The 10,597-nt window shown below is 56.7% G+C and overlaps 2 protein-coding genes across 2 annotated transcripts; both read left to right on the top strand.

Annotated features, from left to right (window-relative positions):
* Positions 1-661: 661 nt before the first annotated feature.
* On the top strand, positions 662-2,090 carry HOXC6 (homeobox C6). Its single transcript, XM_030866790.2, has 2 exons — positions 662-1,061; positions 1,783-2,090. The coding sequence occupies exons 1-2, from the start codon at positions 662-664 to the stop codon at positions 2,088-2,090; spliced, it is 708 nt and encodes a 235-aa protein (XP_030722650.1).
* Positions 2,091-5,343: 3,253 nt separating this feature from the next.
* On the top strand, positions 5,344-6,713 carry HOXC5 (homeobox C5). Its single transcript, XM_030866795.2, has 2 exons — positions 5,344-5,797; positions 6,499-6,713. The coding sequence occupies exons 1-2, from the start codon at positions 5,344-5,346 to the stop codon at positions 6,711-6,713; spliced, it is 669 nt and encodes a 222-aa protein (XP_030722655.2).
* The last annotated feature ends 3,884 nt before the right edge of the window (positions 6,714-10,597 follow it).

Here is a 10,597-nt window from a genome sequence, read left to right as displayed (position 1 = left end):
ACCCCAGACTCTCCTCCCTCTGAGCACCACGTTTTATGCAATTTCTTTCCACTTTTGATTTTTTAAAAAAAATTATTCGGAAAAGTATACTGGTTTAATGATGCAGACCCGCTCCATGGAGTATCAAGCCAGGATTTCCTGTAGGATTTCTGGGGATCTCCCTGAGCTGGGAGGGAGTTCCTCCCATGGAGAAATCAAGATGTAATTTTAGAAGGGGGCAGATATAAAAGATGAAATCAGATTGAAAATACAGGGATTTCTCCAGCCCTGGCGGTGGCTACAGCACAGCAAAGTTAGCTGGAGCTGAGAGATTTCCTGGGAGTGCAGCTCTCCTTTTCTGGGCCCCAAGGCCCTGCTCGGGGACATTCACCCTTCCTTCACCCTCAAATCAGTTCCCTTACGTATATATTTTTAAAAGAAATCCAAGTCTTACTTTCAAAGCACACACTTAGTCTCAACTAGGGAATCAACAGAAGCAGAAGCGATTTTTTTCCCCCTTCTTGACATCTGGCTTGCGATTGGCTGGGAGGGGGTCAGCTGACTTTGTCATTTTGTCTGTCCTGGATTGGAGCCGTCCCTATAACCATCTAGTTCCGAGTACAAACTGGAGACAGAAATAAATATTAAAGAAATCATAGCCCGACCAGGTAAAGGCAAAGGGATGAATTCCTACTTCACTAACCCTTCCTTATCCTGCCACCTCGCCGGGGGCCAGGACGTCCTCCCCAACGTCGCCCTCAATTCCACCGCCTATGATCCAGTGAGGCATTTCTCGACCTATGGAGCGGCCGTTGCCCAGAACCGGATCTACTCGACTCCCTTTTATTCGCCACAGGAGAATGTCGTGTTCAGTTCCAGCCGAGGGCCGTATGACTATGGATCTAATTCCTTTTACCAGGAGAAAGACATGCTCTCAAACTGCAGACAAAACACCTTAGGACATAACACACAGACCTCAATCGCTCAGGATTTTAGTTCTGAGCAGGGCAGGACTGCGCCCCAGGACCAGAAAGCCAGTATCCAGATTTACCCCTGGATGCAGCGAATGAATTCGCACAGTGGTGAGTTTTACAGCTCCGAGATATAAATTAAATAAACTGAACTGGCTTTATGACCGGCTTCCCTAGAAGAACGGGCGGAGAGAGTTTTTTATGGCCCCATAAAAACAATCACGCTCGTCTCCTCGCCGACGCCGAGACAGGGCCCCCTCTTCTGCCCCCTCTGCTCGCCTCCCGCTTGCTCGCAGGGGCCTGGCCCCCTCGGCCCCTGACGGATTGGAGGGCTCCAAGGCGAGCTGAGGGGGCAGGAACAGGGCAGGGGATGAGGGGAGGGGGTGGGGGAGCCCCCCAAAGTCGAGTCAGGCTGAGGAGAAGGGAGGGGGAGAGGAGGGGACAGAGAAGTGGGGAGAAGTTTCCAAGGAGCTAGGGCGCTTGGGGAGATGGGGGAACCCAGTCGTTCAGAAATGGGGCCCCATCCCCCATGTTTGGGATTTTTCAAAAATCAGCTTTTAGACTTGCAGCTTTCTGCCTGGTTCTGTCCCCCACCCTACCCCCACCTTTCTTTGGGACCCACCTACCAACCTGGCGGGGGGGGGACTGAATGAAGTTGGGATCCTGGCTGTAGTACCCCCAGTGGGGGTGGAGACAGGGCAGAGAGGAGAAGGCTGGAGGGGGCCCGTGAGTTGCTGGCCAAGTTGGGAGGGTCAGGGCTGTGCTAGGCTAAATCGTCTGCGGAGGATGCCTTGCTGATTGTTTTTAGTGTGTTTTGTGCCCGGATCTCTAGGGGTCGGCTATGGAGCGGACCGGAGGCGCGGTCGCCAGATCTACTCGCGGTACCAGACCCTGGAACTGGAGAAGGAATTTCACTTCAACCGCTACCTAACGCGGCGCCGGCGCATCGAGATCGCCAACGCGCTCTGCCTGACCGAGCGACAGATCAAAATCTGGTTCCAGAACCGCCGGATGAAGTGGAAAAAAGAGTCTAATCTCACGTCCACGCTCTCAGGGGGCGGCGGAGGGGCCGCGGTCGACAGCCTGGGCGGAAAAGAGGAAAAGCGGGAAGAGACAGAAGAGGAGAAGCAGAAAGAGTGACCAGGACTGTCCCTGCCACCCCTCTCTCTCCTGCTCCCTCGCTCCCCGCAACTCCCTCCTAATCACACACTCCGTATTTATCACTGGCACAACTGATGTTTGGACTTCCTGAGACAAAATTAGGGAGTCAAATATGGACCTGAAAAGTCAGCTCTGGACCCCCTCCCTCACCGCACAGACTCACAAGGCGCCTCCTCCTCTCCTGCTCCCTCGCTAGCTCGTTCTCGGCTCGTCTGCAGGCCCCTTCCCTCGCCCAGGCCTTGGGGCTCGTGCCTGAACCTCGCTTCAGACTCCACAGATCTCCCTCCAAACGAGGACTTGGCCTCCCACCCTCTCGGCGCCCCCCACCCCCGCCCCCGCGCAGAGAGCCGGCTCCCGGGCCCGGGGGCCTCCGCTCCCAGGCCTCAGGGCCCGGCGTGGCAGCCAGGGAGGGCGGGAGGCCCAAGTAGGGCGCGTGGTGATCCCACAGCAACCCCCAGGGCCTGCCTGCAGCCCCCGCCCGGCCCCTCTGCCCCAGCAAATGCCCAGCCCAGGCGAATTGTATTTAAAGCAGCCTGGGGATCATTATGGCATATTACAAACTGTGACCATTTCTGTGTGAATATTTTTAGCTGTATTTGTGGTCTCTGTATTTATATTTATGTTTAGCACCGTCCGTGTTCCAATCCCATCTTAAAAAGGAAAAAAAAAAAAAGAGGGAAAAGTACAAAAAGAGAGAAAAAATAGTGAATGACGTTTGTTTAGCCGGTAGGAGAAAAATAATAAATTTTAAAAATCCCGTCGTGTTACCCTCCTGTATAAATCCGACCTCTGGATCCGTTCTCGAATATTTAATAAAACTGATATTATTTTTAAAAGTTTATATCGGGATTTCTGTTACTTCGCTCGCCCTCCGGCCTCGGGGTGAAACTTGGAGCAGGCTCCGTGCGCTCTCGCGTCCGCCCGCCGCCTGCGAGCCCCCGGCCCCCTGCACGCGCCTCGCCCGGCCCGGCGCTCAGCCCTGCCTCCCGGTTCTCCCGGGGATCGCGCTGGTGGCTGGGAGGCCTCTCCGGGTTCCCCACATAGAGCAACGCCCTCGCCCCGCAAAAAGGGCCGCACGGGGTTTCACTGGGGGTAGAGTGGGAGCCCGGGTTGGTCGGAGTGGTCTCCGGCCCCACACAGGCCTTTCTTCCTGCCTTTGGTAGTCTGGGGTCCTCGGCTTCTGAACCCCGGGCCCCAAAGGCCAGAAAGGACGCATTATCCAGGCCCCAGGTCACCCCCGCCCACTCCCCGGAGCGAGGAGGGAGGCGCCGCCGGAAGCCAGCAGGGCAGCCCCCGGCCCGCGCCAGGCCGACTCTTGCGAAACGTGGCGGAGGCGGAGAACCGAGGGAAAGAGGAGACCTCGGGACCCGAGCCCTTCGGCAGAGATTGAGCGATTCAAGGACATCTCGGAAAAGAAAGCCTGGAAACTGAGCTCTCCCCTGCTCTGGGACTCCTGACGTGGCCGGGACCAAATTCCTTCCTCCTTACAGCGCCAGCCCCAGTCTGGTTCCTTACTCTTTCTTCTCCCCTCAAACTAGGCCGGTGAGGAGCGCAGCCAGACCCTAGCCCTTCCCCAGCTCAGGCCTTCTCTCCTAAGCCCAGCCAGAGAAACCTGAGTGGACCTAGGGGGTGAGGTAGTGAGGGGGTCTCCCAGAGGGAAAAAGTCCGCCAGTTTTCCAGACCTTCCAGATCCCCCGCCAGCGCCCCTTCCAGCGCCTCTGCCAGCGGGGGCGGGAGGGGGGCTTCTCCTGGCCGGGGCGGATATTTCCCGGGGAGAGACAGGCAGGAAAGAATAAGACTTGGGGCTAGGGGAGGGGGGGATGTAAAGGGGCCGAATGGCTGCGGAGCCCCTGGTCACAGGCTGTGAAGGTGGCCCAGGCGCCTGCCCTGCCTACCCCCATCCCCCCACCCCCAGCTAGATCCTTTTGGACACCTCCAGATAGCTCAGAAATTGCTCTCCTGTGGACCTTCTGAACCCAGGTCCCTGGAAAGCCTGGTCCAGAGGCCTTTCCTCCAAAGGGCGCAAAACAGGCCTTTTCCTCTGCCCTGCTCATATAATATTTGTGGAAGCTTGAATCTTGCTTCTCCATGCCCTCAATTAACATCTATTTTCCATCCCAAATACCTGGCATGGGTACCACACCAGGGTCATACCCAGGGATGCAGAGCAGTCCTCCAGTTCATTGTGTCTGGTTCTTTACCCACCCAGCTAGCCATCCACCCAGTCACACAATTGAAAATTGCCTTGTTGCTACTCTGGGGTCCCTGGCATGGTGAGGAGGCCTACTCAACTTCCCCTGGCTCCTCACCTCCAGGCTCATCCCAGAGTCCCCAGCACTCTCAGTCCCATGAGCCCCCTATCTAGTTCTGCCCACTCGGGACCCCTACTCCTGGGCATCCTGCCTACCTCTGCAGAGGCTGGGTTCACTTTCTCAGGCTGACAGGCACCTCCTCAGCAGTATCAGGGCTCTGGGGCCTCAAAGGAAAGGGACCTCGACCCTTGGTTTAGAGAAACTGAGATAAGCCCCCTCCGGCCTGGGTAGGGGCTCTCCTACCTCAATCCCCTTCCCTCAGCCATTTTTGAACATTGAAAGGCCCCGGGGTTGGGGAGGATGGGGCCATCCGTTACCCAAGAAAACCCCGAAAAAACAGAAAACAAAAAACCAAAAAACAGAACAAACCCTCTGTGCATCCTAGTGAAGCCTCATCTCCCCTTAAAATGAAATACAATTTAAAAGGCCATTTCAGTGGTTTGTTGCAGCAACACCCAGCTTCTCCTCTACAGCGTGGAAAATCCAGAGTCCTGAAGGCCAGCCAGCGAGCCAGGCTGCAATTCCTCCAAGGAGGCACCAGGTGTCGCTGTGGGCTCGTTGTCCCGCCTACCCCCCAATTCCAAGAACCTTTTTTTTTTTCTCCCCCTTCTCTCTCTTTCTCTCTCTCCCTCACTCCCTCTCCCCCTTGGTTGGGCTTTGCCAACATATCAAGATGCGTTTCGCCGGCTTCCATCACTAACCTCCCGGAGGTCATCAAGCCAAATTTATGAGTGGCCGCTCGAGTCACGTGACTCTATTTAAGGCTCCCTTATTTGGGAAGAGCGCATAGGATAAAGAAAGAGATATCTCCACCTATAAATTGTGCACTTTGGAGAACAAAAAACCCCTCAACTTCAAAGAGTCACAAATCACCCTTAATCAAAAAGGGTGCAGAAATTTTTTTTTGGGCCCTCCCCGCCATGAGCGCCTACGTAGCCAATTCATTCTATAAGCAGAGCCCCAATATCCCTGCCTATAACATGCAAACTTGTGGGAACTATGGATCGGCCTCAGAGGTGCAGGCATCCAGGTACTGCTACGGCGGATTGGACTTAAGCATCACTTTCCCACCGCCTGCGCCTTCCAACTCTCTCCACGGGGTAGACATGGCTGCCAACCCCCGGGCTCACCCCGACCGCCCCGCCTGCAGCGCCGCGGCCGCTCCGGGACACGCTCTGGGCAGAGATGAAGCGGCTCCTCTGAACCCCGGGATGTACAGTCAGAAGGCGGCTCGCCCAGCGCTGGAGGAGCGAGCTAAGAGCAGTGGGGAGATCAAAGAGGAGCAGGCGCAGACAGGGCAGCCCGCCGGACTGAGCCAGCCACCGGCCCCGCCACAGATTTACCCGTGGATGACCAAACTGCACATGAGCCACGGTAAACTTTAGGACTTCATTTTGCGCGCTCGGGTCCGCCTGGGTTTTATAGGCCATGCGGGGCAAATAAAGAAAAAAAACCTGCGGCCATAAATTTTACGATCCAGGCATCAATGGCTCGTAAAACTGTCCACTAAAAGGCTTAGAGGCTGTGTGCGCCCAAATTTACGACGACATAATTGGATCATAGGAACAAAACGTGTATAAAAGGCAATATTCAATTTTGGGGGGAGAGGGAGGGAGTTAAAAAAATAGAGGGATCTGAAGGGTGAGGAGCGCGGGGCTCCAAGAGCGGGGATCCCCCCGCGGTCCCTCCTCCCTCCCCTGCGGAGCCGGCTCGGCCGCCGCTTGCCGCTCCGGAAGATTCCAGCGACTTGGGAGGGGCGGGAGGGGGGTCCCCGGTGCTCGGATCTCGAGGGTGCTTATTGTTCGGTCCGAGCCTGGGTCTCCCTCTCCCCCCCACCCCCTCAGTCCCTCCGGCTGCTAAGTGAAGGCTACGGCTGAAAGTTTCCTGCCCGGGCGGAGGCGCCTCTCCCGGGGCCAGGCTGGGCTGGGCCGGGCCCGCCTGCGGCCCGCCGGGCCTGTCCTGCCCCGCTCGCGTCTTCTCCCTCCGGCCGCTGGTGGGGGCCTGGGGCTGGGATGGGGAAGCTGGGGCGCTGCACGCTATTCACCCCTTCCTGGCTTGGGGGGTTTATATTCCAGAGACTGACGGCAAGCGGTCCCGAACCAGTTACACGCGCTACCAGACTCTGGAACTGGAAAAAGAATTCCACTTTAACCGCTACCTCACTCGCCGCAGGCGCATAGAGATCGCCAACAACTTGTGTCTCAACGAGAGACAGATCAAGATCTGGTTCCAGAACCGCAGGATGAAGTGGAAGAAAGATTCCAAAATGAAAAGCAAAGAGGCTCTCTAGAGGCAGCGGAGAGGCCCGCCGGGAGCACCCCGAGCCCGCTTCGGTCCCTGCGCCTTTTCTTTTCGGTTTTCCTTTCTCGGTATAGGGCGGGGGCTGGGAGCATCGGCTCCCCGGCCTCACAGACAAAAGCTCTTTCCCTTGGCATTCCGCATCCCCAGCGACCCCAGGTTCCCGCGTGGCTGCCCGCGCTGCCCGGACTCCCCTCGGTTCTGCTCAGCACCGAGGTCCCAGGGCAGGCTCTCCGCAGGATCCCCAGAGGGCTGTGGCATAGGGGCCGGTGCTGAGCGAACCCGGCCCGGGCTGCCTCTCAGGATTCCTGCCCCAGCGTGGCCGCCGGGGTTCAGGTGGGCCCTGCGGGCGCCTCAGGCCCCGCGCCGGGACCCTCCGGCCTCGCCCTCTCCTTTGTTCCCGGCTGCGGGCTCGGTAAGAGGATGGTTGTGCCTGGCGGAGTCCGGCACCAGACTCGGGGTGCTTCCTTGTAGCCACTAAACTCGATGTTCATTTTTTAAATGATTTGCATATGAAAGGGGGAAGATGACTGACTGTCTGCTTAGGGCGCCCTTGGTTGCCCTATGCTCTCCCAACCTGCGCCCCCCACCCCAAAGCCCGGGAACTTGTCCAGCCTGCGCTCTCTGCATGCCCTCTCAGGCCCCCAGCCTCAGACCGCTAGCTAGCTCAGCTATTGGGGTTCCCTGCTACTGGACCCCAGCAAAGGTCCTAGAGGCTCCTGGCTGCCCCAGTAGTCCCTGCCACGACGTTCGGTGTCCTTCTTCTCATCGCTGTGGTCCAACTATTTATTGACTCCAGGTCTTTCCTGAAACTATATTTTCTCATATCAAATAAAGACAAAGAGAGAACAGGACTAAAGATGCAGCGGCTCCTCTCTGTTTGGGGGGCATGTATTGGGGAAAATTGTCTAAATGGGCTATGGGGTGTTGGGGGAGGCCCACAGCCTTTAAGCCTCTCCTTTAAAAGAATTTTTAGGAGCCTCTAGGAGTATTGAGAAGAGGAAGGTCAAACTGAGCCTTTTTCCCAATCCTTGGCTCCAAGAAGGACCTCTCGGGGAAGGGGAGGGCACCCAAGCCGTCTGTACTGGCTTTTCCCATGCTGTGGCTGCCCCAGGCATTCAGGCCTCCGCACCCACTCCCACTTTGGCTGGGTGGATATGAGGCCTCTAGACTGGCAGCGGCCCCACAGCATGCCAGAGCTAATCTGCAGGGACCAGGGACCCATGGCTCCACGGTGCTCAGACTCAGGCCCTTCTGGGCTTGTGCAGAGCTCTCTCAGGGCTACGTGGTGGTCCCGGGGCCTCGCTGGACATAGAGGAAGGGCTGAGCCCTCAGCCTAGGGGCCTATTTGGTCCCCAAAGGATGCTCAGAAAGAGTTGGTACTGCTCAGTAGAGGGGCGCCGCGGGAGGAGGTGTGTGGCGCTTCTAAGGTGGTGGGGGAGCAGTGGGGCAACCTGCAGTGTGTACCTCCCAGGCAGGAAATGTTCAGACTGTCTTCCCCACCTCCTAGGGCCTAGGGCTATGCAGGGCAATTAGCTGGGAAAGGAGCTGCATAGACCAGTGCGTGAGTTGGGTCTGTTTGCCATCATTTATCTCAGTCTCTGGGATTTTGTGTGGAGGGGGAGGGGGAGCTAAAGGGAAGGGGAAAAGGAGATAATTCAGGTGGTGCCTGAGGCTGGCCTAGGCCAAAGATCTGCTCCGCCCCAGGCTCCCGGGATGGGACGGGGGAGGAAGTACTTTATAGGAGAAACAAATGCGGGAAGGGTTCATAAAACTTTACTGCATTTCCCCTCCCGCCTCCCACGACGGGGTGATTTCCTGGAGCCAAGCCTAGGCCCCACACACTGGGCGTGGGGGCCAGTTCAGGATCTGGGCTAGCAGTCTATTCCAGCAGCCAAGAGGGAAAGGGAGCAGAGAGGCTTTGGGGAGGGGCAAGGGGAATATTTATGATTATTAACGTTGATGTTCCTTGGATTTATTGTTAAGGACTGACTCTTCTGCATCCCACTGCCTAAGCTGCCAGTCTGTCTTTTTTTTTTTCTGAAAGACCCATGAGCCTTGCCTCACCCCATGCTTAGCACGTAGGAGGTCTCCACACATGTTTCTTGAACTGCACCCATGGCTCCACCCTTCCCCTTCTCACTACACTCAGGCCAGGTGAGGGAGCCTGTAATGTCTCTCTTCCACTAGCGCTCAGCAGTCAGCCCAGCCCTGCACCAGCTCATCTGTCTCCTTTCTCTCAAATAAAATGTGTAATTTTCTTCAGGGAGTTATTTTAATTTTTTCTCCATGCTGAGTAAAACTATTGGGCGAGCAGTGAAGCGTGGAGAAGCATTGGTGTCTCCAGTGGGTCACAGTTAACTAAGAAAGAGGTCGTGGTGCCCACCATCACACACCCCAGCCTCCCTGACTGCCGAGGCCCTGCGCTTCTTCCCCGGGGTTGAAGTGGGGTGGGGTGAGGGGATGCATCGCCCCTGGCCAGGGGTGGGGACAGTGTGGCTCAGACCCGCTGGGCAGGTTACACCAGCCCCACTGTGCACTGACGCCTCCTCCCCGCAGGGTTTGGGTCTCCTCTTTCCCTGGAGGAGCTGGAGTAGTGACTCCGGTCGGCCAGACTTGGGTAGACACAGCCGTGCCTGCCAGTTTTCCACCCTGTGTCATGGTCCGCAGACCTGTGCTCAGGGCCCAGCCTCTGCTTCGGCGGCATCAGCGCCCACAACCTAGACAGAGGCCTCGGACACGCTCCCTTGCACTGCGAGTGGGTGCGGCCCAGACTCTTGCTTTCTCCCTGAACAGAGGCTTCTGCTTCACCAGCCGGCCTCCTGGAACAATCTTCAAGTACCAGGGTTTGGCATTGCTCTTGGGGAGTTAGTGGAGGGGCTTCTGGGTCCCAAACAGAGACCATGGAGCCTGCTTCTCCACTTTGCCCTGGAACCCACCCCCTCTGGCAGTGAGGAAGAAGGGGAAGAAGCATGACTTACCTTCCCGGGGGAGTGGGAAGAGGGGGACACCGCCCACTCTGAGCAATTAGAGGAGAGAGGAGAAAAAAAATAGGAGGAAAAAAAAATATCAACACGACCTCAAGGCGACAGGTCCTTATGGAAGTAAGTAAATAAATAAATAAAGATCCATCCTCTGCCCTCTCCCCACCCTGCAAGGGGGGTATGAGGTGAGGCCAGGGAGCAGCACGAGGGCTTTTTAGTGTAACTGAGCATTAGAGAAACACGCACTGCTTCTATGTGAATTTAGGAGTTTGAAACTTTTGGAGGTTATTTATGTGAATGGCCCGAAGGCAAGCCCATGAGTGGCTCTTGGGGGACCACGTGATGTCATTAAACCAAGTTTTATGGTGTAGGGAGAGCTGACAAACCCACAATATATTTACATCATATATAATCTTAACTGTCCAGCCACGCAGCTGCTGGTGAGGTTTAATGCTAGGACAGAGGGCCTGGCAGTTAGAGGGGATTACGGCGCTGGGGATGATGGTGAGAGAGGTTACATCTTCGCAAATGAATCCCAGACGAACGCTGTAAGTTAATTTTCTCTCTCTCTGACCCTTTCTCCCATTTACCTAATCCCCCCCAACCCCGCCAAAGAGGAGGCAGTTCCCACTCATGAAGGGAGGGGAAGAAGGCCTCCCCAGGCCTCCCCAGGCCGGGGTGGGAGAAGAAGAGAAGCCGCTGGGAGGTAGGAGGATGGGGGAGCTTGTCTCCCCAGACCAGCCCTCCCCACCCCCAGCCCCTCAGTCCCTCCAGCTGCAAGTCGACTGGGGTAAAGAGAGACCTGGGTCCTTTAGAGCTTTGCCAGGTCCCCCTGACCCCCTCTCCCTTCTCAGTTGAGAAGAAAGACAGCGGCAGACACAGGGATGTTTGG

Source organism: Globicephala melas, chromosome 10 (genome assembly GCF_963455315.2).
Source record: "Globicephala melas chromosome 10, mGloMel1.2, whole genome shotgun sequence".
Taxonomy (NCBI): Eukaryota; Metazoa; Chordata; class Mammalia; order Artiodactyla; family Delphinidae; genus Globicephala; species Globicephala melas.
The sequence above is the reverse complement of the archived record's forward strand: the minus strand, read 5'-3'. Positions and strand labels throughout refer to the sequence as shown.